Below are 23,679 nucleotides of genomic sequence, written 5' to 3'. Positions count from 1 at the left end.
ATTTAATGCACTGAGCTTGGCAGTCACAACACTCTACAACAGCAGAATGTTACTTTTAATTATTTTAAGTCTAATTCCTAGTCAAATTAGAATGAATTCTTAGTTTCATATATCATTTGTGATTGCGTTTTCTATAGATATGATCAGACGTGCAGTCTACCAATGACATTAGAGCGACAGCACTAGGGACGCCCGCAAGCGACTTCACAGTACAGAGACTAGCGACATGCAGCGATAAAGTCGCTGGCGGTGTGAATGGGGCTTTATGGGTTTGGAACAACATGGTGAATAAATTACAGAATTTTAATTTTTGAGTGAGCAATCAACAGGTTCTGCTTATTTGACTTCAGATTCATGTTTGTGGAGCATTTTAGGAGAAACCAGCATAGTACATTTTGACGTGTGGGAAACTCCGCGCTATGGTTATACTAGACAAAAGGTGTTATAGCTGTTCTGTAACTCCTTTTGTTGATCAGGAAACCTATCTTTACATGAGTGTTTTGCCCTTCATGCATGCATGCATACATAAACATATATACACACACACACATATATATCCATACCTACACGTTCTTTCAGCCTCCGGGCATCAATTTGCTGCAGGAATGGCTACATCTAAACAATCAACACACCTGCCTCTCAAACCCTCTGGACTGTTAAATTCATTGCTCAAACAGCTATACGGTTTTACTTTGTCCTTATTCTAGCTGGCTGAGCTGTGTGAAAGGGAATATCTGAAATTTCTGGTTTGCAATTGCTTTTCAAGTTTGACCAGCAAGGGCAGCTTATGGACCAGGCCAATGGGACTAGAGCACCAGGACCTCTTGCTACCAGGGGCCTCAAGCGTAGAAAACCTAGATCTAAAAGACCTGGGACATAAAATTGAAATGTTTGTGCTTGAAAGCATGTGAGTGGTTGTTGCCACATGTGAAATAAACAAGGTGATGTGTGTTCATGACCCCTGCAGATAGTCATGGTATGTTGTTGTCTCTTTTGCAATGTATAGCATTTATGCAGCTTTATATCTTGCAATTGCAAGGTTTGTCATATTTGCGATCTACTTTCATTCGTACATCACTCACTGAGGGCCTTGCATGAACATTATCCATCCTTGCTGACAAGATGTCATTATGAAGCTCCTAATGGCATGAATTGATACTTCCTCCCTGAAAGATCTGTTGAGGCTGAAAGACCAAACAAGCTTGAACTGAAATAAGGTATTTATATTCCAGCTAGAAAGTGTCTTCTAGATCCAATCTGAGATGGGAATGTGAGTGAACTGATGTAACCTCTACTGTGGAATCTTCACCGATATCTTATGACCTTTTTAAAGGGTTAGTTCACCCAAAAATGAAATTTGTCATTAAGTACTCACCCTCATGTCATTCCACAACCGTAAGATCTTCGGAACGCAAATAAAGATATTTTTGATTAAATCCGAGAGGTCCGTGCACCTACAGTGGTTTAACCTTAATGTTATGAAGCGACGAGAATACTTTTTGTGCGCAATTCAAAACAAAAATAACGACATTCAATTATTCAACAATTCCATCTCCTCGCTGTCTTTCTCCTATGCTGCAAACTTCAAATTGTTCAAATTTATTGTCTTGTGGAAAAACAGACTGCATCTCCACATGGTTTAAGAAAAAAAATATGTTCTTCAGAGTTCAGTCTGTGATACTGTTTATCCTAGCAGTCATTATCTACTCATGCACCCACAGGACATTGAGTACTTTTGCATTTCATAAAGTTAAAATGATCAGAAACAGAAAAGATTTCTCAGAACAATAAGGTCATATTTCACCTTAGAGCAGTGCTCAGGCTTAACCACAAGATGAGATTTCAATAGGGTTTATGTTTCGAGCAAATTTGTCTGAGCAGTATTTTATTTCACTGACTTTGAAGTCAATGAAGCATTTTATGAGTTGGTAAATAATAAAGGTGAATAATTTTTAATCAGCGTTTACATTCAGTGAGTTACATGGGTGAGTGGGTATTGGACCAGGTCTTTCATCATTGTGGTTAGTAAATGTCAAGCCTGCACTAGGATTTCACCGGTCCACTAAAGATTTAAACGCAGGTTTGTAGGTGACCGCCTTCATGCGATGTCTGTAGGGAACTGATTTGGGGGTGTTTTTTAATATTCAGTAGCAATGGTTTAGACGTATTCATTGGGGCTGTCAGTCAACTAAAATTTGAGTTGATTGATTTTGATTTAATTTGGCCATGGGCATCTATGTTATAGAGTCTGTATATTGGTTAAATGTATTGATTTTAAATATTAAAAAAAGTCTCATGTATTCAGAGCTTCACTGGCAGCTAGAAATAAAATATATCTTTTATCATATCTGTACCCAATTATTCATTGCTTTCGCTTTCTAGAAAACCTCAAAAGCTGTAGAATTTTTTTCCCTCCCTCGTAGCCCACAGGCAGAGATGCTTGTTCTTTAATGACAGGCTTTCATAACATTTGACGCCATTTGAAGATGTGACGTAGAAAAGTAGGCTGCATGTATGATTAATTCAAAATGAGGATTTCAGCTATTTTAGTCTGTATACTTGAGGCTTACTGTTATATTTTTATAACTGCCTTTGCTTTTCTTTTTTGTTAACATGAGGTAATCACTTCACTCTTTGTGTCACATGTTGTTGTGAAGGGTAAGAAAGCGGTTCTCTTTGTTCTGCTCACACAGATACATGTGCGTGACTTGCCCGTGAATGATTTGGAGCTCTGTTAGTATACGTGAGGAAAGGTGCTGCTTTCCCATGCTAAATGAGCTCTAGTCTGCAATGAGCGGACTTTAAAACACTCAGATCTTCACGCAGATCATGCTGAAGGTCACAGGAAGTGCTCAAGCTGGGCTTTATGGAGGGTTTAGCATTCACATTTTCATACATGCAGTATTGCTGAAGGTGGATATACAGCTGTGGACTGTGGCCTCAATTACACTACTTTATTCATTTAGTTATGTTTCCTTCCTTCATCCTTTTTCTTCCCCTCTGTTCTTCTGTACTTTCTTCTTTTATTTTTCCTTCTCTTAATTTCCCCTTCCTTTCTGCTTCCTTTCTTCCTTTGCTTTTCATTCTTTGTCTTTTTTCTTTGTTCCTCCTTTCCTCCTTTCCTCTTTTTCTTCATTCATTGCAAATTCTTTTTCTTCCATCCTTCTTTCTTTGTAACTTCCTCCTTCATCTTTTCCCCTTCATTTCTCCTTCCTGTTTTCTTCCTTCATTGTTTGTTCTTCTTTTCCACCTCATTTGTCCGTCCGTCCGTCCGTCCATCCTTCCTTCCTTCCTTCATAATTTCCTCCTTCCTTTTCTACTTCCTCTTTTCCCCTTCATTTCTCCTTCCTGTTTTCTTCCTTCATTGTTTGTTCTTCTTCTCCACCTCATTTGTCCGTCCGTCTGTCTGTCCTTTCTTCCTTCCTTTCTTTGTAATTTCCTCCTTCCTTTCTACTTCCTCTTTTCCCCTTCATTTCTCCTTCCTGTTTTCTTCCTTCATTGTTTGTTCTTCTTCTCCACCTCATTTGTCCGTCCGTCTGTCCTTTCTTCCTTCCTTTCTTTGTAATTTCCTCCTTCCTTTCTACTTCCTCTTTTCCCCTTCATTTCTCCTTCCTGTTTTCTTCCTTCATTGTTTGTTCTTCTTTTCCACCTCATTTGTCCGTCCGTCCGTCCGTCCGTCCTTCGTAATTTCCTCCTTCCTTTCTACTTCCTCTTTTCCCCTTCTTTTCTCCTTCCGGTTTTCTTCCTTCATTGTTTGTTCTTCTTTTCCACCTCATTTGTCCTTCCTTCCTTCCTTCCTTCCTTCCTTCCTTCCTTCCTTCCTTCCTTCCTTCCTTCCTTCCTTCCTTTTTCCTCTTTTCTTCTTCCTTCATTCATTCTTTCTCCTTTCTTCCTCCATTCTTCATTCATTCATTCTTTCTCCTTCCTTTCTTTCTTGTTGTTTTCTTCTTTTGTTTCTTTCTCTTTTCTTCCTTTCTCCCTCATTTGTTCTTTCACCCTCCTTTCTACATTTCTACTTCCTACTTCATTCTTCAGTCTTCCTTTCATCTTTCTTCCTCCATTTCTATTTCATCTTTCCTTCCGTCCTTCCGCACTTCCGCACTTTTTGGGATTCCAGTGGGTGTCCAGCTGTGTCCTAGGGACAGTGATCTAATAGAGGCATTTAATAGGTTCATTCACTGTAACTTTGTCTGTGATAATCAGAATTATTTTACGCTTATGAATGTCCAATGCATTATACAATCATTTAACCTTTATGTAATGTAGTAAATGTTGCATGTGTAGATGAATGTGTAAAAGTGTAGATGGTGACTCTCATGAACTGGTCCTTCCTCTTTTTCTATAGTGTGTAAATGTGAGGAGCTGTTCACCGACAACACACACAGGAGCCTGGCCATTCAGTTCCACCTGGAGTGCAGTTATACCTGCCTGACCTATTACGAGTATCGCAGGGCCAAAGAACACCTGCAGATGGCCCGTGATCTGTCAGGACTTGATGTTAACATGACAGGTAGGCAATATAACTTGAAGAAAAATGATTGTTCTGTGCAGGTGATTGAAGGATGGATAAATGCCAATGCGTGACGGAAGTAATTGGAAGATGGAATGAATGAATGGAGGGGAAATATGGATTACCCAGCACTGAGAATGAGGACAGAATTGATGGAATGCATGAATGATTAAATAATTATTTGTCTCTCTCAGGTGCCCTAGGGAAGAGAACTCGATTTCAGGAGAACTTCCTTGCTCAACTCATCTTAGATGTCAAACGGAAGGACAACTCACCTTTTTCCAATTCTGATGGTCTCTCCCTCACACCAACACCTAAAGAACTCTTACCAAAGGTACATGGTTGTCTAAAATTAACTTAATGTCATGACAATGGTGGTTAATTGACATAATTTACAGGCCATAAATATTTTATTTGAATTGAAATGAATTGAATTTTTTTAATCTTTGTTATGATGGAATTATTTAGGTGTTTTTGCCTAACATGATAATCAGATAATCAGCTCAGATCATTGTCATCAATGACCAAGTGTCATATGCATGATGTGTATATATAATATGAGTTTTCTTTATTAGACAATTTATGCCATCTGAATCACTTGCGTCATTGTACATGAGTGAGGGTCAGAATACTATTATTAAAATTCAACTTAAACTTATGTTACAGTTTGTACTAAAATTCTACTAAAATTTGGTTAGTAACTTCTATTAACTTGCAAAAGTCAATTTCCACTCTTCTTTGGTATTTGCCTTATGCTCATTTTGACCCCTGGGTACATAAATACCTGTCACAGTCCCTGTGGGGGCAAAAATGGTGCATTACTTTTCCCATCCATCAGGGGGCGACGTTTATTTTACTTCTGACAGCAGACATGACATTGAGCTGCAGTGAAGGTCGTGAAAAATATATTTTATGCAGATTTCCATCTGTCCCATTCTTTCCTGTCTTCCCTTGCTGTCTCTCTCCTCTCACCCTGAGGCAGTGCTTTACTTTTATTGCACATTTTTGGACAGCAGTTTTATCCAGTGTTTGGCTGATCTGTGAAGTGGCATTGCTGTCTGGTATTATCTGCTTTGGCTGCAAATATGACAAATTGGGGACAGACAAAGATTTCACGGAAAATTCCAGGACCTTATCTCTGTGTCCCCTTAGCTGGCCTCGTTTTATGTGTTGTGGCCCTAAAAAGTCCAGTAAATCATTTTTTCGAGGATAGCTTGAGTTTTTGGATTAAATGTGATAAGATCAGTTTTGCTTACAAATTTTGAGCTGATATGACTCCAGTGGGTCTTTGTCTGTGTGAAGGCTTTTCAGGTAAAGTATACGTACGTGAGCTGTCAGACTTAATTTCATGGGAATCGAATTTGAGCATCAACAAATTAGATTTTAAAAGGGCTAAAGCAGAGGAACATGTTAATTTGCATATGCCCCGCCCCAGCTAATAAGTGTCAATGCTGACTATGATTGATTTTCTTGATGCGTGAACTAGCATCATTTGCTCATTTGAGGTAATATTTCAGGAAATAACTCTTCTAAAGCGATTATAAAGAGCTACATGGTTGTTTAATGAGACTTTTACAATGTAAAATTCGACAGGAGAGTGGGCTTTATAAATGCTGTTCATAATATAATACTAAATGTCATGCTGCCTCTGCTTTTTCGCTCATCTAAAGTGTTATCTGTGTTTGTCATACCTCTAGCACTTTTAAGGTCTTTTTAGGATCTGCTCTGATTCTCATGCCTGTGTATATGTTTATAGGATCATCAGCTGAGTGATGATACAGTCCTGAACCAGATTAATCTGGCAGAGCCGTCTGAACATGAACTCCCAGACTTCAGCGCTGAGGAACAGGCCCTTATACTGGCCACATGGTGAGTGTCTCAGTCGATTTGAATCTGTCCTGTTTGAATGGGCACCAGTACCCCTGTTCTCTGAAGTGACAACAATGATCAGTCATGAAACACAATAATTGTATCTTGAGTGTCTTTTTGACTTCAAAACATTTTATACAAAAAATGAAATGCACTAATGACTATACACAAAAGTGGCCTTTAAAAAAAAAATAAAAAAAAATAACAATTGCTTGCGGATGCATTTATGGCTGTACTTTGCGGTCCAATTCACCAGACAACAGTTTATATCAATCTTGTTCATGGTGACTTTCACTCTTGTGCATCATCAGTGTGCAATACTCAGACATTCCTCCTTTTAAAGGCCCACTGAAATGCCTTGGAACGCGCAGCTTTATTCTCTGTGTTGATGCAATTTCCAATGAAACAGGAAGACAGGGCGGGATATATCTAGAAGCTCCTCCCTTTTCCCCCCCCCCAAAATAGTCTATAGCGTTATGCCTAGATCACAGCTCGGTCAGAGCCGTTGAGCTCGTAAAACCCAATTTTCCTCAATCTCTAAACGTTATCTCCATATTTCTTTAGAATACAGCATTGTTTGTAGAATTCAAATGTGTCCGAACGTTTTCTGGTCTGCGCCTGACTTGCACACATGATCTGCTCTGTGCTGTCGTATCTCTGGACTAGAGCAGACTGTGCTTGCGCTGTGGCGGTTCACGTGGCACTAACGTGAAAACAAACTTCATTCGCATCAATGGAAAGCATATTTACACTATCTGAGTCTTTCTCTATCCTCTATATAGTGCACTATTCACTATATAGAAACTAGTAAATGTGTGAACAAATGACTGATTTCAGCCGCAGCTTCAGCATCTGTTTATAGTGTAGGAGGGGGCGGGACTTCAGATTCTAGAGAGCATTTGATTGGACAGAAGATTTTATGAGAAGCTGAAGTCTGTGGCGATGTCATGAAAATCTGTGATCCATTTTAGCGGAAGTGAGAGACTAAATTTTGAATTCTTATATCTCCTGAATGTGAATTTTGTCATTGTTTTGGAACTCACCAGCTTATTCATAACCTTTAGGCTAACATATTCATACTAAAAGCTAAAAAACTTGCATTTTTAAAATATCAGGGGGACTGTCCACAACACAATGATATATTATATATTTTTTTATTTAAATGTGTAATACATTTATTTATTATACATTTTATTTATTTATTTTAATTAATATTTAGTCAGTTTTGAAGCATTAATTTGCATTAAGCCTGTATTATATTATGCTTTCTTTACTGTGTAATGAAAAAAAGGATGGAAGTTACAAAGCATAAAGTCTGCTCAAAAGGGAGTTATTCTCTAGCAGGAAGCACTGTTTCTGAACTCCCTGAACTCCTTGATTAGTCTTGAGTTTTCTTCCAGAAACATACACATCACAATTTTCCTTATTTAAATAATTGGCGAGGCCTGGTTTAGTTTTTTTAATAGTGTTTTGAAACTCTCGGTTCAAAGTGGAAACATGTTCGAAGCTGTTGACCAATCACCTGAACCTAAACAGTGTTACTGACAGACTGGGAAAAGAGGTGCTGCAACAATGTAAAATATGTAAAAAATAATGTTTTTTGAACACTGAAGCATGAAAACCTATTCTAGTAGACCCCCAAAACAATATTTAAGAAAATAAAAATAAATAATAGGCATAATAGGTCCCCTTTAAGGAAAATCTTATTTTTGTTACTGTTTTACTATTTTTTTTATTTTTATTTTTTTTTGAATCACCATTCCTTCCATTTTATAAAAATTGTATTTTAGTTTAATTATTTTATTGCATCCATATATGAATTTTTGAGTAGCAAGATTGTCACTGTGAAAGTAAAAGTTTCACTTTTATGGAAGTTTTAAGTCTTGCAGAGGAAATACATATATTGCCTTTGTCAACAGTTAAATGAATCATGCATACCACTTTTGCTAGAAGTATGCATATGTCTCTTGGTGTTTGACACTTTATTATAGACTGTTTTAAGAATCTACCTTGTGCATGTGATATTGAACATACTTCTGAAAGTCAGGTTGTCAAAGTCCAAGCCAAAATGTTTACGAGTATGACTTCAACAGGTCCTCTGGCTGAAATGTGCTTAAAATCATAGACACAGAAATACAAGGAAAAAATAATCTTCTGTCTCTTAATCCTTGAGAAGTTTTAGTAGCTGTAGTATTTTAGTTCCTGACTTTTAAAGCTGCAGCTCGACATTTAATCATGTTCTGGATATGTAAATCATTATTTTTAATGGGTTGTTTTATCTTGGTAACTTTGAAGTGCTGCGTCAGGCCTCTGTTTTGCAATACTGTAATTTTTTTTTTTTTTTTGTGCCCAAGTGCGCATTGAGAGTGGTCCCCTCCTTTCTGAAATAAAAAGTAAATGGTCATCCACCCCCGTCTTGGCCCCGGGAGGTGGTGTTGGGTTCTCCTACACTGCTCTCTAATTAGAGTTGTACCAGCCTGTGTGCCCGGTTCGTTGTAGAAAGGTCGTCATCTTGCCCGACTGGCTGCTAGGAGACAAATTGCAGGCGTGGAATAATTAGCAGGGCGTAATTATGCAGGCCAGGGACCTTAATTGGGCTGCGTGATGGTTGAAGGTGAATTATGGGCCGTCAGTGGTGCAGTCGAGCAAAACCGCACGTACGGTTTAACGGAATGCGAACAGCCTGCCATACATTTATTATCCTCTGCTAACGTAAAGAACTGTGACGCAAATGACCGAGTCAGGCAGTTGCAGCTTGAGGAAAGAAGCTGAAGTTACCTAGAATATTGAGTTATGGTTATTATAAAGATATTAAATAATTGAACTCCTGAGTGAGGGTTGAGATGTGCAACCTCATATTTTATCTTTTTGTGACAACTTTGTTTTAATTCCTCTACTGCACTATAGGGTGAACTTCACAAAATGCATGGATCTTTTTTTTTTTTTTTTTTTTTTCTTCCCCAAATCCAAGGGAAAAATAATTAAACACTTCATTTTCTTTGTGAAATATTTAAGACTTGTTTTTTTTTATTGTAACTTTACTTTCATAAGAATTAAGCATGTTTCCCATACTTTTATCGTTTACACTTTATCTCCTTACAGCAATAAAAAGCAATGAGTATGTATATTCAAGAAAAAAAATGTTAATTAAATTCAGTACAGCACATACTACAGTACCATGTACAGTAATTTTACTGTAGGTTTATTAATCTATTACTTTACCAATTTATTACACAATTTAAGATTATTTCACTCCATGCTAAATAAGTGCTTTTATTATACCACTAATATTAGTGGAGTAGAACTGTGAGATGAACAAATTACTGAGAAAAGATAATGAGATTTTTATGCATTGCAGAGAATTAGGGAGGAAACACTTAATTGTCAGTGAAAATGCAAAAATCATAATGGAAGCCTTATTTCTTAGTTTTATTATCCTTTGGTTGTGGATTCATGAGAGATACCCACACTAAAATCAGCAGCAATGTTAACATTTGGTAACATTTTTGTTGAGGCAATGGCATGATATGATTATACAGTAAGTACCTGACAAATAGAAAAGGCACTCACTGGTCATAATAATCAATGTGAAATCCACGTTTCTGTCTCACTGTTCTTAAATGATTGAAAGCTGAAGAATAAAGGACGAGACATGCAAGCTCTCTGTTTTGCATTGGCATCATAATGAGGAAAATAAAATGGATTTATATGCAGACTTATTTTATATGCAGATTTTTTGAGTGATTGTTGTTTGTTGCTTTGCAGCATAGACTTTCAGAAGAATAATCCTGTTCACAAGCTAAATGATGAGGAGCTCTTGGCCTTCACGACGGTAAGATGCACTGTTTTTTGTCTTTCTCTCTCAGATGGTGCAGTTGACCTATCTCAGACTCATATCAGTACACACAGTTGTGTTTTCATTCTGACAAACACAGTTTGTCTCTCATTTGGTCACAGTTTAGCATCTACAGTGTGTCTGTTTACACTAACAAATAAAATGGTCTAATGGTCGCTTCTGTTACTCTGCTCAGAACAGCAAAAAGAAATCTTCCATGTACAGTTCTGCTCACAAGTTTGCACCTTGCAAAATATCTTTTTTTTTTTTTTTTAATTGCACTGATGAAACTATTTAAGATATTTACATGTATAAATTTACATCAGAATTTTACATAAATTAACAGAAATACATTTACATTGGTATTTAAAGTTACATTTATGTTCTTTTTTTTTTATATAAAAAATGTACATTTTCTAAGCTTAATCTTGTAATCGTGTTTTATGTGGCTTTTTCTTTATATTGTGTAAAAAAATAAAATAAATAAATAAATAAAAAAAGTCTGGTTGAAATAAAAGGTGTGGAAAGGATATAAGCGCAGTAGTATAAAGTTTTTATTCGGGTACGAATAAAACACAACTATGTAAGTACGGAAAACTATAAATGCAGAAAAGTTTTTCCTTTGCATTTTTCATGTAAGGACAGCATTGTCTCAATGATCCCCATTCACACGGATCCGTGAAAATGACTAAAAATGTTATGCATGTCAGGCCAGTAGTTGGCGATGTCACTTTGTAAAGAAACAATAACGGTATCATTTTCAAAAACTTGCACTTTAAAACCTGTTTTCAAAAGTTTGTGTTTTCTGGCGCCCAAATTGCTGTTGTTGTGTAAATAAATGGCCAAAATGCATGAAGTTTTACGCTTTTAGTTGAAAACGGTGTCGTGTAAACGGCCCCTTAAACGAACTCGAAAACCAAACACTCAGGGCACAAGAACAGAACAAACAGGGTATAACGTGACGAGAACTGACAAAGAACTGAAAGAAACAGGGCTTTATACTGCCTTCACGTGCTCTCGGAATTATCGTAAATATGAGTTTCCTATGTAAAAAAAAAAAAAAAAAAATTGCACATTGAACACTCTCTCATGTCAACTTGAATGCGATAAGAATTGGGAATTATCAAATTTCCTATAGAATGTGAAGGCAGCATAAATACCCAACCAAACAATGAAATGAAGGTGCGTTCACGTCTTATCGTAATTACTGTGACTACGAGATTCTAGCTTGTAAAAAGCATTCACGTCCTCGTGGAGCTCATAATTACAGCTTGTAAGCTGGGAGATTTCTGAAAGCTCCCATATGTACCATGTGGCCGCTGTACCACCTGACCGCTGTAGATTCATTTAGGCGTTGATAATGGTGCCATAGAAATGCATAATTCCCAGTCAAAGGACATGAACAGGTAAATACAAGGTGCCGTGAATGCAGCATGAATCACAGGTGTAAATGAAACAGTAACCAAGGCAACAAACACGGTAATTAACACAGGCGGGAAAACTAGAACAAAGGAAACGGCACAAAACAGGAAAACTGAACATAACACTTCCATTTCCAAAATGTGCATTTAAAACTTGCTTATAGTGGATAATTTTTTTTTTTTTTTTGTTAAGTTAGAAAATGTGCATAAACTTCCTTGAAAGTGATGGTTTGTTCTGTTAAACACTGCTTTATTCACAATTCATGATATTTTATTTATTTTGCATAAATTAAATTTGCGACTAGGGTGGAAACAGTTAATAACTTGCAATAGTGGTCTATGAGTCTTTGCAGTTCATAGGTCCTGTAAATTCTTTTGAAAATTTTATTTTTTTTTTTCCCCAACATGCACTGCACATTTGTGTTCTTCTCCACTTTTGTAAAGTTTGAACAATCTGGACCTTTAGGGAATCATACACAAGAAAGCTGTGCCAGTTATTTGTTCATGAGGAGACAACAACACAATATTAAGAACCAAGAGTATTAAATACAGTTTGTTAATTTAAGCTTTTTTTTTTTTTTTTTTTCCCAAATATCGCATATGCAACTTTTTCTAGGCAAAATAAAAACGTTATATATGTATATTTTAAATGCTAATCTGAGTCTACAGGGGTGTGTTAACGTCTGAGCTCAGCTGTATAAGTCTTCTGACATCTGTATGCTGTTGAGGATTTGACTTCCAGACTTTGTAATGTCAGAAAGAGGAAGATTTATTATTTTGACATGTCTTTATATTTTAAAGTGTAGCAGTTTCAGTTTTTGACAGACTGGGTGAGAATGATGGACAGATTGAAAACTGCCCATTTCCTTTCAGCTCATTCACTCAACTCACCATACAGGAGAGTGAAAAGCCATTGGAAACCTAAGCGTCTGCTCAGATATGGGGAGAGGAGAACTCACTGAGCTAATGAAGACACTTCTCTGCCAGCAGGCCATATTGTCTTCCCAATAATCTTTTAGCCACTTCCTTGTAATTTAATTAGCTCAATGTTTCAGCCACACACAAACAATTTAGGAAGGTACCCCTAGAGTCACTTCTTTTTAATTTGTAGCAAGCTTCCCACCATTAAGATGTGGAAACAACAATGTGGCGATTTTTATTAGCAAACACCCTCAACTAAAGCAACGCATACTGCATGTTCTGCTTAATCGATATGTACCGGTAAATGAAATGAAGCCCCGCGGTGGAGACGCGTCTGTAAAAGCAGCCATGAGCTCAGCGCGACACTGTCAACATCTGCTGTGAACATCATTTTTAACCACCAGCAAATTAGCATACAAAGAGTTTTTAAATCAGCAACCTGTGCCCACCAACAGACTCAATTATTTATTGTCTCCTATTGCTGAGGACAGTTGTGTGTGTGATTTATATCCATTTACAAATGTGTCTGACAGCAAAATCAACCACTTTAGAATCACAAACGTGTCTTGCTCTATTGTGGTTGGTCTCAGATGCTAATAGCATGATACTTTTAGTATAGGGGTGAGTAGGGTGAGCTAGTTGACCACTAGGCATGGAGTAGTAAGAGGAGGTAAAACTAATATTCCTAGTTATTTAAGCATGTCTGCAGTCGACTATAGAGCCATAGAAATATGACTTGTCAGGGGGAAAAAAAAAACTCTGCAAGTTGTGCCATGCCAAGGGGTGAGTTCAGTCAGTGCAGAAAATGTGAACAATTTACATTTTAAGTAAAAATATTAATATAAATGAGAAAAAGAATTGAGTAATGCCTGTTCCTCGTCACGTCATGTTTTCTCATTTTCTTTAACTTGCCAGGAAAATGTCTAATATTCAGACTTTTTGAATGTAGTGAAACTTATGCTGCTTTTTTTGTTCCTGCATTTTAAAAAAAAAAGCATACTCTGCCAATGCTTATATAAACACTGTATAAATGTAGCTAATATAAGCATTTATATAAATATGTTCTTATATAAATATATTTGTATATATTTTATATGCTTGTTATATATGCATTCCAGCATTTATATAATTATTATTATAATTAATTATTATATGTAAAGTTTTTCAAATCAAAAATACAAAAGGAAACAACTAAGAATTATTCATAGTTTTCCAAATTTTCAGTCAATGTTGGATGATTTTATTTATTTATTTATTTATTTATTTATTTATTTATTTATTATTATTATTATTATTATTATTATTATTATTATTATTATTATTATTATTTTGGTAACACTCTACAATAAGGTTAATTTGTTTACATTAATGTATTAACTAACATGAACTAACCATGAGCAATACATTTGTTACGGAGTTTGTTCATGTTAGTTCACAGTGCAATTACTAACATTAACAAGATTTTAATAATTTATTAGTAAATGTTGAAATTAACAAAGATTAATGAATGCTGTAGAAGTGCAGTTAGTTCATGTTAACTAATGTAGTCAACTAATGTTAACTAATGAACCTTATTGTAAAGTGTTACCATTTTATATACATATATATAAATAATACTTTGGTCTTTTTTGAATATGAATAATATATATATATATATATATAATAAATAAACCATTGGGTTGCACTTGATTTTACAGTCCTACTGTATTTCACATGGACATACTATGTACTTATTGTAGTAATGACACTACTAGGTACTAACCCTGAACCTACCCCTAAATCTTAATTTAACCCATGTAGTTACCTTTACACTACTCAATACATTGAAAGTGCATGTATTGTAAAATAAAGTGCAGCCAACCATTGTAATTCTACTTGTTCTGTCTTTGTCTTTTGCTGTATTTACACAAAAACTATCCGAATCTGTGCTTGTATAATTGTCTAAAGCTGTTTAATAGTTCTTTAGCTCGTTTTCAGGGGAGATGTTTCAGCTTGTCGTCCTCCTACGTTGTTTTCTTCTTTTCTAATTTATACTTTGGTTACTGCCCTACCCGTCTTCACAGACTCCCAATCTATTTGCATTCATTAGATGTTGCCTTTCTCTGGCTCTCGGAGGACCTCGGCTGCTCCGCCTTGCCTCACTGTTCAAAGCTTGATATCTTTATTTGTACGAGCAATGAAGTGAGTCCTCCGATCTTACGCATTCGGCTGTGTGCACTTCTCTCTTAAACTCTCCCACGTCTTGGAATGAGGTCAGTTCTTTTCAAGTGTTTTTGTGTTCTGGCCAATTGCAATTTTCCCCAAAGTATTAAGTGACTTTCCCAGACAACTTTAACCTTGAGAGGACATGTTCCTACGCTTTGACAAATACACGCACCTGTTCTCGTGGCCGTGGCGCTGAGATGTTGGTGGTCTCTCCTTGACGTTAAACCCTCCTAATCAACACCTTTTAAGATCACAGAGTGTTCATGAACCCAATTAGGTGTGGTACTGTGAAATATGGGTCTCCATCTGTGGAAGGTTTGACCATGTCTGACAGCTTTAGCAAACATTTCTAAGCCAACTTGAATGTGTCAACACCCACCCCTAAGACGTCAAGCGTAAGTCATCAGATATGGCAATCTCAGGTTTGCTTAAGGTACGAGGCTCTGACCGACAGGGCGAAGCAGTGTGATGGATTGGAAATGAGCAGCAAAAAGGGAACGCAAAGGAAAAATGTGTCTCCAGAGTCTGACCCAGAGGTTTGCATCATATTCGGCAAAAGCTGTTAGAGTCAGGTCCCTCTGGAAAAATAATCTACACTTCCAGCAAAGAGTTCAAACAGCAGTTTCCTGTGCCTGATGGAGCTCTGCTTTCTGCATGAACTCTAGTCCATATTTTAAGCAGCTTGGAAACCAAATTAATGGAGTAGAATAGGTCTATGAGTCAGTTTGAGATGAGAACATCCTCTGCCTTTGGACATAATTCAATAAAAATCACTATAGTTGATGAATTTGTGCTCATAAACACTAGAATGAGATGAAATGATGATTATTTGGGTGATTTTTCAGTATGATTGGGAAAATTGAATCATTTCAACACCGTATGCAATACTTGTCTCATCAGCAAGGATAGCATTGCTAAAAAAAAAAAGCACTATAATAGAAGTAAAAATTGAAGCTTTTTATATATGTAAATAAATGTGGTAACACTTTACAATAAGGTTTGATTTGTTGACATTAGTTAAAGGATTAGTTCACTTCTGAATGAAAATTTCCTGATAATTTACTCACCCCTATGTCATCCAAGATGTTCATGTCTTTCTTTCTTCAGCCAAAAAGAAATGACGGTTTTTGATGAAAACATTCCAGGATTTTTCTCCTTATAGTGGACTTCAGTGGACTCCACTGTTGAAGGTCCAAATGTCAGTTTCAGTGCAGCTTCAAAGGGCTTTAAATGATACCAGACGAGGAATAAGGGTCTTATCTAGCGAAACGATCGGTCATTTTCTAAACAATTAAATGTATATGCTTTATAAACACAAATGATCGCCTTGCGAGTGCTTCTGTCTTCCTTATTTTTCAAAAAGCTTACGCTGTATGTCCTATGCCTTCCCTATTCTACTTATGGAAAAAACGGAACTGGCGCCGTGTTCGTTCCGTAAGTTGAATAGGGAAGGCGTAGGATGCTTTCCTCAAAAACCTTCATTTCTTTTCGACTCAAGAAAGACATGAACATCTTGGATGACATGGGGGTGAGTAAATGATCAGGAAATTTTCATTTCAAAGTGGACTAATCCTTTAGTGAATTAACTAACATTAACAATGAGCAATACATTTGTTACAGTATTAGTTGTTAACATTAGTTAATAAAAATACAACTTCATGTTAGTTCTCAGCGCATTTACCAATGTTAATAAATACAACTTGATTTTAATAATGTATTAGTACTGTAAATGTTGAAAATAACATTAAGATGAGTAAGTGCTATAGAAGTATTGCTCATTTTTAGTAGTTAACTAATGTTAACAAATGAAACCTTATTGTAAAGTGTTACCATAAATGCTTTTATAAACACTATAAATATAGTTTATATAAGCAGTTATATAAATACATGTTTGGTAACACTTTAGTTTAGGGTCCAATTCTTCCTATTAACTAGTTCCTTATTAGCATGCATATTACTAGGATACTGGCTGTTTATTAGTATTTATAAAGCACGTATTAATGCCTTATTTTGCATGACCATATACTACATCCCTTAATCCTATCCAATACCTAAACTTAACTACCTTACTAACTATTAATAAGCAGTAATTAGGAGTTTGAGGCAAAAGTCGTAGTTAACAGTTAGTTAATAGTGAGAATTAGACCCTAATCTAAACACAATATTGAAATTTTTATATAATTTTTATACAAATTCTAAAATACAAAAGGAAACTCTAAGAGAAAATTATTCATAATTTGTCCAAAATTTCAGTCAGTGTCAGATGGTTTGAATATATTTACCAAAGCCTGATTTTTTTTTTTTTTTTTTTTTTTTTTTTTTTTTTTTTCTCTCTGTAGTTTTCTAATTTGATTTTGTTTCGATAGAATACAAGAAGCAGTCTTAGTTTATGGTTAATTTCAAAAGTTACAAAGTAGTATGCTTTTCTAAACTATAATAACCATGTTCATCAGTATGTGCCTAGCTCTTTTCTGTACTTTGTGCTATTAAACTCCCTGAATGTAATTTCTGGATGTTACGTTTTACTGAGCTCCTTTTTTTTTTTTTTTTTTTTAAATGCATGAGCTATACAGCATTTCCTATTTAACCTGCCTTACAGTACTGGAGCTATCCAAGAATAACCAGTGAGATGGAGCGTAACGAGGGGTGGGGACTATCATTTATATGTCAGGATTATTTATTTTCTTCATCCTCAAAATGAAGCCTTTTCAGGGAAGATGTGTTCGTGGCTGAGTTAGCACTTCTGTAGGAACAGCAGGGAATACATTCATAGCCCAGCCGTTTAACGCTGCAAACACTCTTTCCTCTCATTTAATCATTTCGTGAAAGGTGGGAGGATGATAAAACTGTGTGCTGTCAGAAAAAATACATTGATGTACATGCCCTCAAAGGATGAGGACATGTTCTTTTTGTGTTCACGGTTATGTGTGCGTGTATATGAGAGCTCATTGTCGTAACTCATTGCGGAAATGTCCCGTCGCCCAATGGATGACTTGCGGTGGTGAGTTCCTCTGGTTTTAATGATCGAGAGTCATTGATTGACCTCAAATACTGTTGCACGTACAGCTGATAATGATTGTATTGAATGAAACATTCCCATCATTGACGCGTGGCGTGATAAATCATTTAGGACTTATTTGTCATTACACATTACTAAGATCTGTTGTGCATCAATAGGCATTTGTGCATCATACACTATCCCATACTGACACTAATGTTTATATTCTTCCGGATATCAATCCGATGCCACTTTGGCTGCGTTCCCAGATGCATATTAAGCCCGGTACTGGATTACACTGTTAATTGGCAAATCAGGTTTGAAAAACCCTTTTTAGTTGACAGTATGTCCAGGGAAACTAGCTCTTTAAATGATGAGGTTGTTGAGGTCAATAAAGCTTCTCTCTTTTTTTTTTTTTTTTATTATTATTATTTGTTCAGTTCCATTTTTAGCCATTTTCATCCTTTTTTAATAGGAGTTTGCTTCAGACTGCTGTCTTATTTCTCTTCTTGATCCTGTAAACTGCTGGTCTTGGCCATGGGAAGAGTAACATCATTCGGCTCAAAATCCCCCCTCGTAAGTGCCAAACCTGCTTCAGTTTCAAAGAGCTCCTCATCTGAGATGAATCATAGAGGTTTTGAGGCCGTTCTGGTCTGATCTCTTTGGTTTGTGATGTCATGGGTGGTAGTCTCTACTAGTTGCCGTCAAAACGGAGCCCAGCAGTTGGCAAAACCACCTGGGCAGTTTGTACTTCCTCTATCTGTCAGCACTTTCCCGCTGTTTTCTCCACCAGACCACATGCGGTCACCTCCAGGGTGTGGCGTTTGAGCTCGTGTCAGCGGTTTAGTTTCCGATGATCGTTGAACCCCCATCAGGGATCTCAATCCCTCCTACACCAGGTCAATGTAGTGATGCCATTATGTATGTAATGTGAGCTTGTGTTTGTTTGGTTGGATTGGGTCGTTTCCTCGCTGTTACCCATGAGGCCGATACTTGTGTTGATCTCACCGAAGATCTCTGGCCAAGGGCAGTGCACTGTTGGCTGCACTGTGTGCCTAAATCCAGTGCAGCCGAGTGTGAACGCATTGGTTCTTCCAGGGAAGTGTGTCCTGTCAGATCTAAGGTTAACACCTGCAGATTAACTCATAAATCTTTTGTTCACAGAGATGGGCGACTCCACTGGGCAATGCCAGGTCTGCACATCTTGATAATATTTCAGTCAACAGTGGCTAATTTGAGCCTGGATAAGGGATGGTCGTGTTGCCTGTTGTTCATGATGTCATTTTGTGTGGGTGTTTCTTAAACTTTCGGGCACTTTTATGTCTCAGGGGTTGATTTTTATTAAAAGCAACAGATTTGACTTTCCTTTTGTCATAGGAAGACCACATTAACTTTTTACCATGCCTTCATTCAGTTTTGGTTGCTATTCAAATGGATTTTGTTTTAGTCTTGTCCCAGACCCAAAATTTCAGTATTAACCTATAAAAATCGGTCACAAAAATATTATTATTATTATTATTATTATTATTATTATTATTATTATTATTATTATTTATTTTTTTAAACTATAATATAGTCACTTCAATATTTGTGTGAACGTGATTTATGTAAATGACTGTCATTCCACACTGAATTTGAATAATTATTTTTCTAAAGTTAGTGTACATATTTTCCAAGGAGACGGAAGTGTCATTGAAAAGCTTGATATGAAATATTACATGTGATGTGAAGAAAACAGAGAAATCTGTTTTTGAGATGTGGTGGAAATGACACTGATGGGAATTTGTTCAGAATAAATGAAGAAAAAAATTACTGAACTTCTGTGATGTGGTGATTTGTTTTTTGTTTTTTTTTAATAAAGAAGTTAATACTTTTTTTCAGCAAGAATGCATTAAAATGATCAAGTAATAGTAAAGACATTATAATATTTCAAAAAAATTGTTTCAAATAAATGCTGTTCTGTTAACTTTCTATTTATCAACAAAGACTCAAAGTATCATGGTTTCTACAAAAATATTAAGCAGCACAACTGTTTTTAACATTGATAAGAATTGAACATTGAAAATATTGAAATGTTTGAGCACCAAATCAGCATATTAGATTAAAAAAAAAAAAAAAAAAAATCAAAGGATCACGTGACACTGAAAACTAGAGTAATGGCTGCTGAAATTTTGTTTTAGGAATGTTTATTTCCTGAAAGTTTACAGGGTTAAAAGTTCCAATAGTTGAAGAAACACCCTTCTACAGGTTTGAGTTGGTTTGAACTCTTGCTGAGGGCTCCTCCTCGCCAGTTCTGTCAGAACGAGACAGCGTCTGTTTTTTTTTTTTTTTTTACCCCGCAGTGTTCAGAGAGCATGTTGGTGTCAGCTTGGTGCTTTGTAAAACATGCAGAACACAGTTGATATTATATGTGGAACATTCATGCGCGACTTTCAGCTCTAGTGGGCTGTATATTTGTATAACATTCTAATTGTAGTTAGTGTGGTTTAAATGAGAAGATGCCTTACAGTCAGGATGAGTTAAATTTAATATTAAAAACCTTACCTATGGGTGACTTTCCTCTACTGCCCTTTCAGATTTAAGAGTTTTAGGATTCAACATTAATGAGGCGTTTGCTCATTCACTGTTGAATTATTATGCACCTGATTCAGATCTAATTTGTTTTCCCTGCCTTGTCTGTGCAGTGAGTTTATTTATGAGAAAACAGTGTGAGGATTAATTTCCCCTCACACTGTTTAATCCCCCCCCCCGGTCATTTTCCCTAAACTACTGTCCATGTGATCTGGGCTTGTCCTTGTGTTTTCCTGAAGGTCAAAAGACCAGCTATGACGATACAGGCAGAGAACAAACTAGCCCTTTCCTTCCACTTTACAGATTTACTTAATCTACATGACTGATTGATTGCACCCGATGCTCAGTTTGATTTAACACCTGTGTTCTTACATTGTTTCAGTTCATTGAGGTTGTTTGCCAACAACCTTTCCATCTTCTGCTGATCTGCAGCCTGCTGTTGCTGGTCTCCACTGGCTGGTTGTGTGTGCAGGCATCTTTCCAGTCTACATGTGGATCCAGGAGTCTGCAGGCTGGTTAGATGGTTGTCACGTGCCCAGCAAAGATCACAGTTTATTGTCCGCTTTTTATCTTTAAGAATTTGCTACATACATTAAATATATACATAGATTGAATCGTTTAGTGATGTATTGCATGCAGTGAAGTACATTTACATTCATGCATTTGGCAAGTGCTTTTATCCAAAGTGACTTGCATTTTTATTCAAGGTATACATTTTATCAGTTTGTGCATTCCCTAGGAGCCTTGGCATTTATTGCCATGCTCTACTGTTTGGGCTACTGGAATGCAGGTATTTTTAGTTCATTCTTTGTTTTTGTACATTACTTTTTCTTTTAGGGTGGGTGGTATGACCCAAATGGTGTTTTGTTTTGATTTGTTTTTGTTTTGAATATCCCAGTAGCAGTATATATCACAATATAGATATTTTGCTGCAAATTCAACCCAAAAAAAAGTTTAATTTTACATAATCATGTCATTTTTTTTTTTTTTTTGATAATCTTCTCCCTGTCTTTTGCATTTGCAGTAGATTCAAATACAAATGCACCTTTTGACATTGAAGAACTACCAAAGACGCCTTTGTGGCAAGTCATATGCTAAAATTTCATTTTTTACACGCGCAGTCTCAGAAGTGATCTGACATTGATTTGTTTGGTGATGAATCCCAGAGAAATGACTTTAGCTCCTCGGATCTGCGCTTGTTGGGTGTGTCATCTGTAATATGTCACCTGACAAGCAATTTCAAATACTTGTAATGCTGAAGCCGTCCAGAAGATCATAAATGTCAAACAAAAAAATGTTTTACAAAGTGCAGAGCATGTGTCTGGTCCCTTATAGATTTACAACACGCTTACTAGCAAAGAACTGAATAAACAGGTTGTCGTTTTTGTGGGACGTTTACTTGTGTGCTATGTAAATCATAATATGAAGATCGCCATGAAGTTAGCATTGCTGCTGGCATGGTGTTAAAAAATAATTATTATATTGTATTATATTATAAATGATAAACAGTTTTGGTTTTGTTACCGGACTGAACCAGATCTAACACAACGTTACCTGCCATTTTCACTTTCTGTTTATAGGGTGATTTAAAATGTTATTTGGACCAAAGGTCTGCCTCTCGTTTTGTTGATCATTTGTTATCTTCATGTGGCTCTTCATTCACTGAAAGGTTTATGTGTCTGAAGCACCCGCCATAATCATGGAATGATATCATGGTGATGCAGATGTGCACTGGCTCAAGTCGTCTTATTGGCTTCAAGATGGTTTCTAGGAACGACTGGCCAGTTCAGGCTGAACTTGAGCTCTCAAATCTGTTTGGAAAGTGGAACCGTTCTGATAGAAAGCGGGTCGGCCGTTGGGGTTAATTTATAGCTGCAGCGTTTATGTGACACTCTCACTATAAATCTTCTAGTTCCACAAGAGCCTAATGACTTTACCAGAGTCTTTGCTTTTCATGTATATCTCTAAATAAATACATGTGGAATTAGGTCTTTGCAAACTTTATTACAAGATTAAGTCATCTTCTGTTAAGAAAATAATTATTTGTGTTCAGTTTGCGCTCTTACTGATGAATTTTCCATTAGGACCTACAGGGCCTCTCAAAATAAGTACAGAAGGAAGAAAAGGGGTATACCTTTTATCCAATAGAGAAGGACGTCGTCCCTCCCGTTTACCTGAGCTGTCTTGCTCACCAGTAAACATGTTACATAAGGGTTAGGACATCTTTCTTCTTAATGGGAATTCTTCTTCTACGTCTAGTCTGATTAGTGATATCCAGACCTCACAACAAATTCTCTCTTAAGCCAAGACCTCCTCTTTTCCAATACCGTTCTGTCATTCAGGGGTACATTTTGGACTAAAGACACATCACACCATCCTATTTACAACACTGGGCTTGTGTACACACAAAGATCATGGTGTGTCTGGGATTTCTGTCTTGCTGAATTAGAGCTGTTGTTCACTGTTAGGGACCCTTGCCATATCCAAACACCTCAAGGGTGCTTGAGTCATAGCAAATCAGGTGCACCTTCAAAGCTGGTTATTCATGTTTTCATTGCCAGCTCAGGGACATGGACATTGGATTGGACAGTAACCTCACAGGATGTCTGCTGTCCACCTTTAGTTTTATTCATGGGTCTATTGTCACGAATTTAAAAACTGAGGATTTCATGGTAGATTATCCAGCCACTGACAGAGGCATGCTTTGACTGTTTAGTAAACTGCATTTAGGTCAAAGAGGAGTTCAGGTCTTACAGGTGTGTTAAAGCGATTGTGACATGATCGATTCATTCAGATGCAAGAAGACATCAGGGTGACTTCCTTAAAAAAAAAAACTTTAAAATCTTTGGACGTTTTATCAGTTAGAATTCCTCAGCCCTTTGAATGAATGATGCTGTGATCAGATGTGTTTGGAGGTCAAGTGGTCTCAGTACCAGTCAAAATTGAAGAATTACATCCTTTTCTGTTCGAGTATGAATTTGAATCAGATTGGCTACAACACATGGGAATTTGAATTAATGGTAGTGTTATTTGCTTAATTACAGTTATAGAAATTCAACAGGTACTTTCATTCTGGCAAGTTCCTAGAAGTAAAAGTGTTTTTCAAGCCTTGTCTTTAAATTTATTACATAGAAAAACTACAAAAAATATTTTATAAATTTAAGGTTCAGAGGTCCATTCAAGGTCCCGAGAAGTAGAAAAGACATGGTTAAAATAGGCAATGTGACTACAGTGGTTCAGTATTGGCCGACGCTGTACACGTGAGCGGCACGACACATGCGTGTGAAGCTGACGCAGGAGCCAGCCAATATTTTTTTTTTTTTTTTTTTTTTTTTTTTTTTGCGCACAA

At 36.6% G+C, this 23,679-nt stretch overlaps 1 protein-coding gene across 1 annotated transcript in view; it reads left to right on the top strand.

The window, feature by feature from the left end:
* The window catches only part of ttc27 (tetratricopeptide repeat domain 27), a 103,758-nt gene that overhangs the window by 20,358 nt on the left and 59,721 nt on the right, over window positions 1–23,679 (top strand). Inside the window, exons 6-9 of the mRNA XM_051867257.1 lie at window positions 4,346–4,510; window positions 4,705–4,844; window positions 6,267–6,379; window positions 10,145–10,211. Coding sequence (XP_051723217.1) covers window positions 4,346–4,510; window positions 4,705–4,844; window positions 6,267–6,379; window positions 10,145–10,211 — 485 coding nt within the window. The remainder of the gene's footprint in view (window positions 1–4,345; window positions 4,511–4,704; window positions 4,845–6,266; window positions 6,380–10,144; window positions 10,212–23,679) is intronic.

The sequence above is a fragment of the Ctenopharyngodon idella genome, chromosome 17 (genome assembly GCF_019924925.1).
Source record: "Ctenopharyngodon idella isolate HZGC_01 chromosome 17, HZGC01, whole genome shotgun sequence".
Lineage (NCBI taxonomy): Eukaryota > Metazoa > Chordata > Actinopteri > Cypriniformes > Xenocyprididae > Ctenopharyngodon > Ctenopharyngodon idella.
The sequence above is the reverse complement of the archived record's forward strand: the minus strand, read 5'-3'. Positions and strand labels throughout refer to the sequence as shown.